The sequence below is a fragment of the Python bivittatus genome, unplaced genomic scaffold, assembly GCF_059951505.1.
Source record: "Python bivittatus isolate LINGU-HERP-01145 unplaced genomic scaffold, Pbiv_v1 ctg000370_np1212, whole genome shotgun sequence".
Taxonomy (NCBI): Eukaryota; Metazoa; Chordata; class Lepidosauria; order Squamata; family Pythonidae; genus Python; species Python bivittatus.
The window spans coordinates 1,639,947-1,650,437 of NW_028277062.1; the positions used below are offsets into that span (position 1 = coordinate 1,639,947).

The 10,491-nt window shown below is 50.5% G+C and overlaps 2 protein-coding genes and 4 non-coding genes across 6 annotated transcripts; 2 read left to right on the forward strand and 4 right to left on the reverse strand.

Moving 5' to 3' along the window:
* The first annotated feature begins 134 nt into the window (after positions 1 to 134).
* LOC103058216 (histone H1.01-like) lies at positions 135 to 3,072 on the forward strand. Its single transcript, XM_007445461.2, has one exon. It carries the CDS (start codon positions 1,362 to 1,364, stop codon positions 1,977 to 1,979), a length of 618 nt encoding a protein of 205 aa, XP_007445523.2. The 5' UTR covers positions 135 to 1,361; the 3' UTR covers positions 1,980 to 3,072.
* On the forward strand, positions 2,113 to 2,194 carry TRNAL-AAG (transfer RNA leucine (anticodon AAG)). The gene has a single exon. It is a non-coding gene; the product is annotated as a tRNA-Leu (tRNA).
* TRNAS-GCU (transfer RNA serine (anticodon GCU)) lies at positions 2,460 to 2,541 on the reverse strand. The gene has a single exon. It is a non-coding gene; the product is annotated as a tRNA-Ser (tRNA).
* A 214-nt stretch (positions 3,073 to 3,286) lies between the features above and the next one.
* On the reverse strand, positions 3,287 to 3,357 carry TRNAG-GCC (transfer RNA glycine (anticodon GCC)). Its single transcript has one exon. It is a non-coding gene; the product is annotated as a tRNA-Gly (tRNA).
* Positions 3,358 to 3,810: 453 nt separating this feature from the next.
* TRNAQ-UUG (transfer RNA glutamine (anticodon UUG)) lies at positions 3,811 to 3,882 on the reverse strand. Its single transcript has one exon. It is a non-coding gene; the product is annotated as a tRNA-Gln (tRNA).
* Positions 3,883 to 5,659: 1,777 nt separating this feature from the next.
* PDZD11 (PDZ domain containing 11) lies at positions 5,660 to 10,171 on the reverse strand. Its single transcript, XM_007441104.4, has 7 exons — positions 9,994 to 10,171; positions 9,425 to 9,555; positions 9,098 to 9,181; positions 8,311 to 8,367; positions 7,537 to 7,635; positions 7,117 to 7,177; positions 5,660 to 6,691 (listed from the first exon to the last, which is right to left on the reverse strand). Exons 2-7 carry the CDS (start codon positions 9,521 to 9,523, stop codon positions 6,657 to 6,659), a joined length of 435 nt encoding a protein of 144 aa, XP_007441166.1. The 5' UTR covers positions 9,524 to 9,555; positions 9,994 to 10,171; the 3' UTR covers positions 5,660 to 6,656.
* Between the last annotated feature and the right edge of the window lie 320 nt (positions 10,172 to 10,491).

Consider the following 10,491-nt stretch of genomic DNA (forward strand, 5'->3'; position numbering starts at 1 on the left):
TCACAGCATGTTGGCTACCCCCCCCCCATCTCTATCACAAAACAACATGCTATCATTTTTTAAGAGTTAAATGTAAAAAACCATCTGGCTTTCCTCGGTGGATGATCTGTGTAAGAAACTAAATGGGAAAAGCCCCATTGGGCTACTTTTCCTGCATCTCTTACAAGTTTTTACTGCCTTTTCGACCACCTGACAAAGCTGGGCCTTGGGGGCATTTTTTTACCACGATTATGGTCCTTCGGTCGGGATGTGCACAGAAGGTGATGCTGGGGAAACTTCCATTGGGCACGTAGGTTTTGTTGACTTATGCTGTCTCATCCCTCTGCTACTGAACATCAACATGAAACCTTCAGGAGATCGTGACTTTGGAGCTGGGTGCTGTTTCTGCGCACACAGCTCCCAGCTCCCTCCCTGTTTTCTGACTCCCGGGGAAATAGAATGCGACCATTACCTAATCTTGATAATGGGGTCGAAGAGGAAGCTTAACTTAAATCCAGGGAAGGTATTTCTGTTTTAAAGACAGCAAACTCCTGTTTCATTAGAAGAAAAAAGGAGTGCAGATCCAGTACAGCAAATAATAAAAAACAGCCCTACTAAAACAGGTGTATTTTTTGAGAGGCTTCAGAACAAGTGTTTTTGGTCTAAAGATGCTGAAGTTTTCTAAGCCTAAAGTTATTCTCCAGACCACCCAAACTGCATCCTCTCCTTTTTCAATCACCTGATGGGAACAGCATTCCTCCCTTCAGTATTCAGCATTAATGGCTTTTAAAAAATTCTCTGTTCCTCTTTGCAAGAATGTTTAGTTTACAATAAATATGGACCCTAGGACTTTGGAGACTGGTGGAGGCCCTGGCCAGTTGTGTTACTTGAGTCAACAATCTAGGAGATTACCCTGGAGTGATCAGCCAGAAATGTTCCTTTCCTTGCCTCCAAGATGCCCACCGTTCAGAGCATCGTCTTCAGGAACTGCCACGAAGAATTGCAGAAAGGAACATCTGTTATTTGCAATGAAAAACAAAAATTTACAAATTTGCCAGCAGAAAGAGCAAGCGGTGGTTGGGCTTCTTTCTTTTTACCTGAGTTGTTTTACTTCTCCCAAGCGTGAAAGTCCGGACGCTGAAAACAGTCATCCTCCCCACGGACCCCACCTGGAACCAGAAGGATCCGTGAAAGGCGCTTCGAACAATTTGAATTCGTCGAGTGTTGGAGAAACACAAACTCGCCAAGCTCAGAAGGTGCGTTTAGAAGGCAAAAGAAACGGACCAATCAGAGCGCGACCTCCGCTATAAATACCAGGCGCGGCGATCGGTGAGCCTCAGTTCAGGTTCGACGGCGGTAGAGGGTGGAGGTCGTACTTGGGGATGGCTGAGGTAGCCCCGGCTGTTGCGGCTCCGGCGGCCAAGGTTCCGGCGAAGAAGGTGGCGGGCGCTGCGAAGTCGCGGAAGCCGTCCGGCCCCAGCGTGACGGAGCTACTGATGCAGGCGGTGACGGCCTCCAAGGAGCGCGGCGGCATCTCCTTGGCCGCCCTGAAGAAGTCCCTGGCGGCCTCGGGCTACGATGTGGAGAAGAACAACAGCCGCATCAAGCTGGGCCTGAAGAGCCTGGTGACCAAGGGCACGCTGCTGCAGACCAAGGGCACGGGCGCCTCGGGCTCCTTCAAGCTCAACAAGAAGCAGGCGGAGACCAAGGACAAGGCGGCCCGGAAGAAGCAGCCGGCCGCGACCGCGGCGGCCAAGAGCGCCAAGAAGCCAGCCGGCGCCGCCGCCGCCAAGAAGGTGAAAAAGGCTTCGGGAGCCGCCGGGGCGAAGAAGAGCGCCAAGAAGGGGGTCAAAAAGCCCGCCTCCGCGGCAGGAGCGGCCAAAAAGCCCAAGGCCCCGAAGCCCAAAAAACCCAAAAGCCCCGCTAAGCCTCTGAAGTCGAAAGGAAAAGCCAAGCCCAAGGCTGCCACGAAGGCGAAACCCGCCCCTAAAAAAAAGTGAGGCTGTGCCTGGCGGCGCTGCTTCCAACACAACGGCTCTTTTAAGAGCCACCCAAATCGTTCCGAAAAGAGCTGCTTTCGCAGATTGGAGAAAGTACTTCCCTTCACCTATTGCAGAGAGAAAATAACGGAAGGGTAGCGTGGCCGAGCGGTCTAAGGCGCTGGATTAAGGCTCCAGTCTCTTCGGAGGCGTGGGTTCGAATCCCACCGCTGCCAATAATTTTCTCGCAGTTCTTCAGCATCGCGTCCCATAAACGTGCTTCATGCTTTTATTTCCACACCTAATTGACTTTCCCGGCTTTGTGGGGAATAAAGCCTGCGGAGTGCAATATATCTTAAAAAGGAACACAAATGTGTCTTAAGACAGCAAACGCACTGATTTGTCCGTCTAAAGCTGCCAAACCCCGTGCGCGCATCTAGCATCCCTGCCTGATTTCCAAGAACAAAATGAGGTTAACGAACACCTAAACACGCCCAACGCCGACGAGGATGGGATTCGAACCCACGCGTGCAGAGCACAATGGATTAGCAGTCCATCGCCTTAACCACTCGGCCACCTCGTCGCGTGTCCGGGGACACTCGTGGCTTTCCCCTGCCCGACTATACTCGTGCAAAGATGCGAGCCTTGTGTATTAAAATGAAAACGTTCCACCCTGTTGGCATTTCCTGTGGCCCCCTTTCCCCCCCCAGGATTTCCGCGGAGGTTGGTCTTAAAGCCGGAAAGCAAGCAGGGCCCCGCTGTTCTGTACGCTTGCTCCTAATCTGACTCCGGGCAGTTTCCCTTCTCTGTCTCTGGGAAATCCGGGCGGGGATTTTCTCCCACCTTCGCCGATCCGCGTTCAGGTAGAAACGGGGGAGGAAGAACTTCTGTCTTGCTGGAAAAAGTGACTAAAAACACTTAAACCGTACGTTTCTCCCACTGACACGTCCAACAGAAGAATAAAACCTGCTCATGTTGCTTGCACGCCTTCGGGGCTGCTAAGATCCGCACGCGTGCAGGAAGCCAGATTTGCACGACTGATCTCGGTCTGTCCATCGGCTCGGCTCGAGGGACCAGGGGAAAGCGGCTGCCCCGCTTGAAAACGGGTCGGGAATCTTCCGCCAGAGAACAAAGGAGCTGGGAGAAAACCGCAGACGCCCATCTGGCAGCCGTTCAAAACAAGAACCCTTTAAGACACAATGAGGCAAATATCCAATCTTGGGTTTGGTAAAAAGAAAAGAGAATTGAGGTTGAGAAATCCCCAAAGGGCTTTTATCCTCTCGAGAAGAACAGTAATACCCTTTTTAAGAAGGAAAAAAAGGAAGTCCTGCATTGGCCGGGAATCGAACCCGGGCCTCCCGCGTGGCAGGCGAGAATTCTACCACTGAACCACCAATGCGTCGACGGGAACCATTCTCCTGCCTGGTTCTATAAGCTTAAAGGGCTTCGTTCCTGGAAACTTTCCCTCCCTCTCCTGGAAATCTCCTATGCAGATTCCTTCTGAGGCTCCCTTCCTCCCAATTCTGTAGACTGGGTCTTCTCCAAAGCAGGAGCAGCGGCCCAGCCTGGCTGCAATTGCACTTTCTCACCCTTGGCCGCTTTAAGAGGAGTGGACTTTAACTCCCAGAATCACCCCTGCTGGCTGGGGGATTCTGGGAGTTGAAGTCCACTCCTCTTAAAGCGGCCAAGGGTGAGAGACGCTGCCTGAAAGTCGTGCGGGGATCCCTCCGACACGCCGGGAGCCGAAGCGGCCACAAAAGGGACTTGGCGGGGGAGACGGAAAGGAAGGCGGAGGCCCGTCCCGTCCCGTCCCGTCCCGTCCCTCTCTCTTCGGAAAGCGGAGCCCAAAAGGAGGTTCCACCGAGATTTGAACTCGGATCGCTGGATTCAAAGTCCAGAGTGCTAACCATTACACCATGGAACCGATGACGCTCCCGCCTCTTCCTCGGCCCCCCTTGTCCGCGATTGAGGTCCGGCCTGCCCTCCTTTCCCACGTTCTGGCCGCGTCCCGGAACACGGGGGGGGGCTCCTCGGGCGAAGAAGCGAGCAGGCAGCCGCGCAGGGCCGGGAGCGCCTGGCACCCTTTCGGGCTTGGTCTCAGCAGCTGGCAGCCCCAAGGGGACCGGGCTGATCCCCAGGGAGCTGGCTAGTGCTTGGATGGGAGACCACCTGGAAACCCCACGCCTGGTTGTTTTGTGGGTTGCTGCTGAACTGGAAGCGTGACATTGGGGGAAAGACATTGGGGCTGGAACAAAGGCCGGTGTGGCACAACGGCCAACAAGTGTGTTGGATTAACTGGTTAATTGCTCACTGACATAAAAGTGCATACGTTTGACATAGGTGGATTTGGTCAACCCTTGCCCTCTCTAAAAGTAGGCATTCAGCAGGAAAAGGGAGGAAGCGTGAGGCCATGGTAAACACAAATATTCCATTTTTGCAGCTACGCATGGGCTACGTTCACACAACACACTGAACTCAGGTCCCAAACCTCACGGCAGGACGAGCCCAGGCTAGGTTTGATTCCTGTTTCGTTTGTTGGGAGTGCCTGTGGCTTAACACGGTGTGCAAATCCAACCGGTTTGGTTACTTTAGGTTGACTTGTATTATGGGTCAAACACAGAACTTGGGTCAATTGCATAACCGCATCCGCATTGTGTGAATGCAACCAGCCTTGGACCGGGCTGCTTTGGAAGACCCGTCCCTTCTCAAGTCGACTTCTAGTAATTCAGCAGCAGCACGTTTTTAAGGATTCGTTCAACTACTTGGAACAGCTGCTTTCTGCGAAGCAATATTTAGCATTCCAAAGTGCCGAGTTCATACATCACCCCGAGCCAAGTTTGTTTAACCTGAGTTGGCTCAGTTTACAGAGAAAGCTAACCGTTTCCCAAGGTCAGTATATTCACCGGTCTCAGTGATAGCTTATGCGTGACTATGTCACCGATCCGAAATCTTATCTGTAGGTGACGGGCTCCAAAATCAATTAAGGCATCACCGTGAGGGATGGCCGTGCAGCAGGCTGGCCTGTTTCTGTCGGGGAATAGCGGCGCTCTCTTCGTGGAACACACTGAGCGGATCCCTTTTCACACATGACGTTGGGCCATGACGTGACCTAAAGCGCTGGGTGAGCGAATCACCCCAAGCCACAAAAAAACAAGTTTTGCTTGCTCTCTGCATGCAACTTCAACATCAAACTGCTCTAGCGAAACCCTTTAACCAGAGCAGACCATTAAAAAGAGAAACTTCTGTGCAGAAGGAAGAAAAGCCTTTTTCCCTTTGTTGGAACATTTCACACCCAGGTTTCTCTCCAGCTGAAGGCAGACTTGCCTTGCCAAAAAGCAGCTTCAGAGCGAGCTTGCTCCCTCTTGCTGGAGTATTTCGAAACCGACCCCCTTACGGCTGTACTGCTTTCAAAGAAATACCTTCTCCTCCCTCTCAAAGCCGATTTTTAGTGGACCGTCGGATTCACTTCCTTCTGTGCACCGTGGCCTTATTCAACAACCCAGGACAAGTTCTCATCACCAGTGAGTGTTGTTTTCCCCAGCCTGCATTCCCTTTCTGGAACAATGAGAAAAGCTGGGTTTTTTTAAAGACATCACTCCTACTTAGCAATGGTCAAAGCAACATGTTTGAACGAGATGTAAAAAGGAGATGTGACATTCCTTGGAAAACACCTGCTTCTCAGTGGAATAATACATCAATCACAGAGTGATAGGAATGTTTTATTAAAGATGGACATTTATCCAAACCAGGGCCGTGACTGATAAATCAAACCCAGGGAAGAGAAGGTTGTTGCTTCCGTGGCAACTCAGCTTTGAAGTTGTCAGACAAAAGGGGAACTTGGAGGATTAAAAAAACTGTCTCTTCTATGGCTTTGTTGCAAGTTTCAGGTTCAGGAATCTGTGGCTGTTTAAGCTGCATGTCTGCAGGGGTGGCCTTTCCAGCTGCCCTCATTTGGATGGACCCAAAGCCAAAGCCAAAGCCAAAGGAAGGAAAGCAGCTGTTCTCCAGGTGAATCCTTTGCTAAGGTAAGGAAGGTATCTTCACCTCCCTTCCATTAACACCTTAATTAAAAAGGACAGAAGCACCATGTAATTACCTCCCATAAAAGAAATCACGCTTCTGCTTTGGGAGAGCATGGAGAACAGTGGAGGTGAAGGAGTATTTCTGGTTTGAACAAGGGAACTGGAATCACCCCTTTCGGAGCAGCAGGGCACAGGGCAGCTGTTTGTGGCAGACCGTGCCTCAAGCCTTCCTCACAGGCCTCCAGTATCCAAAAGAGTTTTGAGCCAAACAGCTGATCTGCTCCTTCTGAGACAGATGGTTGCTCCTCTTCCAATTCTGGGGGACAAAAAAGAATGATTGCGGTTCCACAGAGAGATGCCATCAATGTCTCCTCCTGGATCAGGGATGAGTTGAAATCAGTCTGAGAGCCCTTATCTTTTGGTCCACAGCATGAAGCAGATAGAGTAAAATCAAAATTTAGCTCTGTCCTCCTTTGTAGGGATTCCACAATGCATCGGACCAGAACAGAACTCTTTTCTGCCTCCAAAAAACTTTTTGGGTCCGCAGTGGGACTTAAAATAGAATAAAAGTGTGTGCTTTATAACAAAGCACAGAATTACAAAAAATAATTAAAAATAAGAATCGGTTGGAAGTTGGCAAGCTCTCTACGAGAAGGTGGAAACTGGGAAGGAACTTCTAGTGAACGGTTCTCTCCTTCTGCCTCTGGTAATCTGGAAGGGAAGAAGAGAAAATGAAGGCCAGAATCTCAGACAGCCCTGTTGAGGCAGCCTGCTCCTGGTGGACAGAGGTCAGCGTGAAGTTCACAAGAAGGGGACGAGGACAAAAGCTCTCTTCTGCTATTGCTTCCAGTAACCGCAGTGGGCACAGATCTTCTGTTCCCCCTTCACAGCCTGGCACAGAATCTCTTCTGTCAATTTTCCTAAAGCGTACTAGTCCTGTAATCCTTCCCAGTGATATGAATATCCAATAGATTCCCATTCTCCCCTAAGTCCTGAAGGGACCTCATGAAGCCTCAGTTTCCCTTCTTGTAAAAAGGGGTACATTCACTAGGAATTCTGTGAGACAGTGAATCACACAATATGTTTCCATTTTAAAAAGGTGCATTTTCCCCCCAAAGAGTGGCAGCAATACTTACTGTAAGGGAAGAAACGGACTCTCATGATGATTTCCCGGGCTGTTTTCAAGATCTCTACAGCCTGAGAAAGAGGGGAAAAAATGCTGAACCCTCAATAGCAGCAAACAGGACTGTCGTGTTATGTATATTCTCTGTTTCCTTGATGGAACTCAAGAGGGGGGATCCTAAAGGGCCCAGAGCAACCTCCTACCCAGCCACTTAGTGGCTGCATTTCAGCAAGATCAGCCTTCCCCAGCCTGATGTGCTACCACCGCAATTCCTGCAAAACTTACTGACTTATATCCCACTTTTCCACCACTGGACATCATTGTACCTGCGGGGGAGGCTGGCTTGAGAGAGCCCGATTAGCCACTTGGGACCTCCTTTGGCCAAAGGCCATCTCCTCATCCCAAGTCCAACATCCAAACTCTAACCTCTCACCTTGCTGTGCTCAATATCTTGGAAGTCCACATCATTCACAGCCAAGACCTGATCTCCCTCCTGCAGCCCGGCTCGATGAGCGTCAGAATCCGGGATCACCTAGCACGGAAGAAATGAGAGATTGCCACAGCACAGACGTTGTCAAACAGCCTTTCCCCCAACCTGGGACAGCCCAAATGCTTTAGATGACAAATGGGGATGATGGATGTTATAGTTCAAAATCAGGGAGAGGGAGCACAAGGTTGGGGGGAAAGCCAGTGCATTGTATTGCTCTCTTTGCCCAGAAAAATGGAAGAGCAGAAGAAAAAAGATTTGAGTTAAGGCAAAATAATGGGAGTGAGATTGAAAAGGCCAGAATGCCAACCTGCCTCTTATTTTAAAACCTAAAACAAGCTGGAAAGAGCTAAACAAGTTACATATAGTCCCATGTACTCCATTTTAGTTTCATTCTTTCTGATGAAGTACATCATACAGTGCAACTTAAATTTTTGTTTTGAAGGAAGCCACACAGAACTGGTATTTTCTTCTGTGTAAACACACAGAAAAACTGACAAATGCTAGAAGAATGGGATCTCATCAGTCTACTTCTGTATTGTAATCTTTTAAACAGAAGTTGGATTATGACTAGGTAGGCCCTTGGCAGCTGGCTAGAGAAGACAAAGGATCAGGCCACAGATTCTGCAAGGAACATAGGACCGAAACCCCCATTTCACGTGCTTCTTAAGGAAGAAGGAAACTGGCCAGCAAGAAGGGTGAAACAAGAGAACAACATACCTTTGAGATGAAAATACCTAGCTGAGAAGCCTTTCCTCCTCGGATGTTAAAACCCAGCTAGGAAGGAAAAAGAATGAAGAAAGTTGGCAGCAAATATAAATATGCTTTTTATTAAAAGCTCCATGAATTTGCTGATGAACAGGGATATATCTGGCCACATTTCAACCCATTTATTGGCAAGGAAGTTCAACAACCAACAGCTTTTACAGTCGAGGTGAGCGTGATAAATCTCACTAGTTATTTTTCAGACGTAACCCCAATGCAACACTCTACAATGGAACTTTGTGTCTGTTATTATCAATTCTGCCCTCCTCAGAGATACAACAGACCAGGATCCCACAAAGATGAGAATCTGACCCATTTGCAGAAAGAGCACAGTGATTTTCACCCCCCTTTTATCCCACCCACCCTGATTCACAGCCAGCAATTCCCAGAACCAAATCTTCTTGCAAAGGGTTCTGTAACCACTCTAGGAAGGAGCATCGGCTTCTACTCAGCCTCCAAATTCAGCAAAATCTTAAGCTTTTTAAGGTTGACTGACTGACTATCCAGTAGCTCTAGCTCTGAGGAAGAAATTCTATGCCTCCCGAGGAAAACCAACGTTTTTGTAAAGGAATTCAGTTAACAGAACTGTCCACGAAGAGTCAAAGAGCTATTCCCCCAGCTGTACTGTGGCTCCCATCACTTATGGCTGGGGATGATGGAGTTGTTGGAAAGTGTCAACCTGGGAAGGCTGCCTTAGAGGTCCCCTCTTTGCCCCAGTCCTTGAGAAGGGGTTGAGTCTCACCTGAGCCCCCGAAGGCTTTTTCAGTACAATGGTACGAGGCAGGAACTGGGTTAGCTCGTTGTTGTAATCAGAATGGTAAATTCTCTAGGGAAAATCAAAAGATACACCAAGAAATAGCGTGAATGGATTCCGTCCTTGGAAACCTGAAATCCATCTGGCATGCACCGCTCCCTAGCTCTGCCAGGAGAAAAGTCTCAGAATGTGGGGATTCGCTGCAAAGAACATTGCAAGCCCCTTCAAAGTGAGGTCGGGGCACTATCAAATCCAGGCAAGGCCGCAGACCTCCAAACGACCGCTGGGACCCAAAGGGGATCGACAGATACACACCTCATGAGGGGGGATCCAGGCTGGAGGATTCTCGTAGGGCGGGAGGAAGACCACAGGGTAGTCATCGTACGGAATCCGGCTACTGCCTCCGATATCCATGTCGGGTCAGTGCAGCAACGCGAAGGCGCGACCTAGCACAAGACGTCAGTGAGATTCCCATCCACAAGTTCCCCGTAATTAAGGAATAATTTTTTCCAGAAATATAGCAGTTCTTTGGGCCATTTGCGGAAGAGAATGAGCACATCCCTCCTCCCAAGCCAGCATTCCTCAACTTGGGCTGCTTTAAGAGGGGGGGACTTCAACTCCCAGAATTCCCCAGCCAGCATGGCTGGCTGGGGAATTCTGGGAGTTGAAGTCCCCCCCTCTTAAAGCGGCCCAGGTTGAGGAACGCTACCCTAAGCCCTTGAGGTCTGAAAACCAAAGGAGGGAACCTCGGGGAGGGGAGCCATTCCAGACGATGGCAGCGATCTGGCTTCAGCTGCAGCTCCAAAGGCCCTTTATCCCCCTCCAGAAACTCTCCTCCGAGCCCCTCTTAAATCGCCGCGGCCCTGAGGTTTCCTAGGCCCGACCTGCTCAGCGCCGAGTCTCCTCGAGGTCCGTGGACGGCGCCAGCCCGTTTGGGCGCGCCTGTTTCCCAGGGGGGCGGCGGCCGCACGGCACGAACTGGACTCTCCCTGCCGCTCAGCGCCGGCAATCGCTGCCTTGCCCCACGGCCTGACCAGCTGGTCTGAAGGGGGCAGAGAGGCGCCCGCCTCCCTCCTCTCTTTCCTCCAATCCCAGCAGGCCCTTCTCACCAGCAACCCAATCAGGTGGAGTGAAAGGGCTCCCCTTCTGCTATTGGGCTAGGTGTTCTGCCAGAGGGTTAGAGACGGCGCTCGGATTGGTTGGAATTGCGGGGGCGGGGCGAGAGAAAAGGAAGGCTTCGCCGCTGCGGGGATTGCCATGGCAACGCTTCCGAATGACGCGAAAACGGGCGCTCCGGAAAAGGCATCTACTTTGCATAATAAAGGCCAGATTAATCCCGCCCAACGGGACGTGGTCGATGAGGCTCACGGGGAGGAGCTAAA

Coding starts and splice junctions, on each gene's coding strand:
- LOC103058216 (XM_007445461.2), top strand. CDS start 1,362: ATGGCTGAGGTAGCCCCGGCTGTTGCGGCTCCGGCGGCCAAGGTTCCG.
- PDZD11 (XM_007441104.4), bottom strand. CDS start 9,523: ATGGATATCGGAGGCAGTAGCCGGATTCCGTACGATGACTACCCTGTG. Junction 9,182..9,424: donor CCTGGATCCCCCCTCATGAG/GTGTGTATCTGT, acceptor GATTTTCCCTAG/AGAATTTACCATTCTGATTA. Junction 6,692..7,116: donor AGTCCGTTTCTTCCCTTACA/GTAAGTATTGCT, acceptor CTTCCCTTCCAG/ATTACCAGAGGCAGAAGGAG.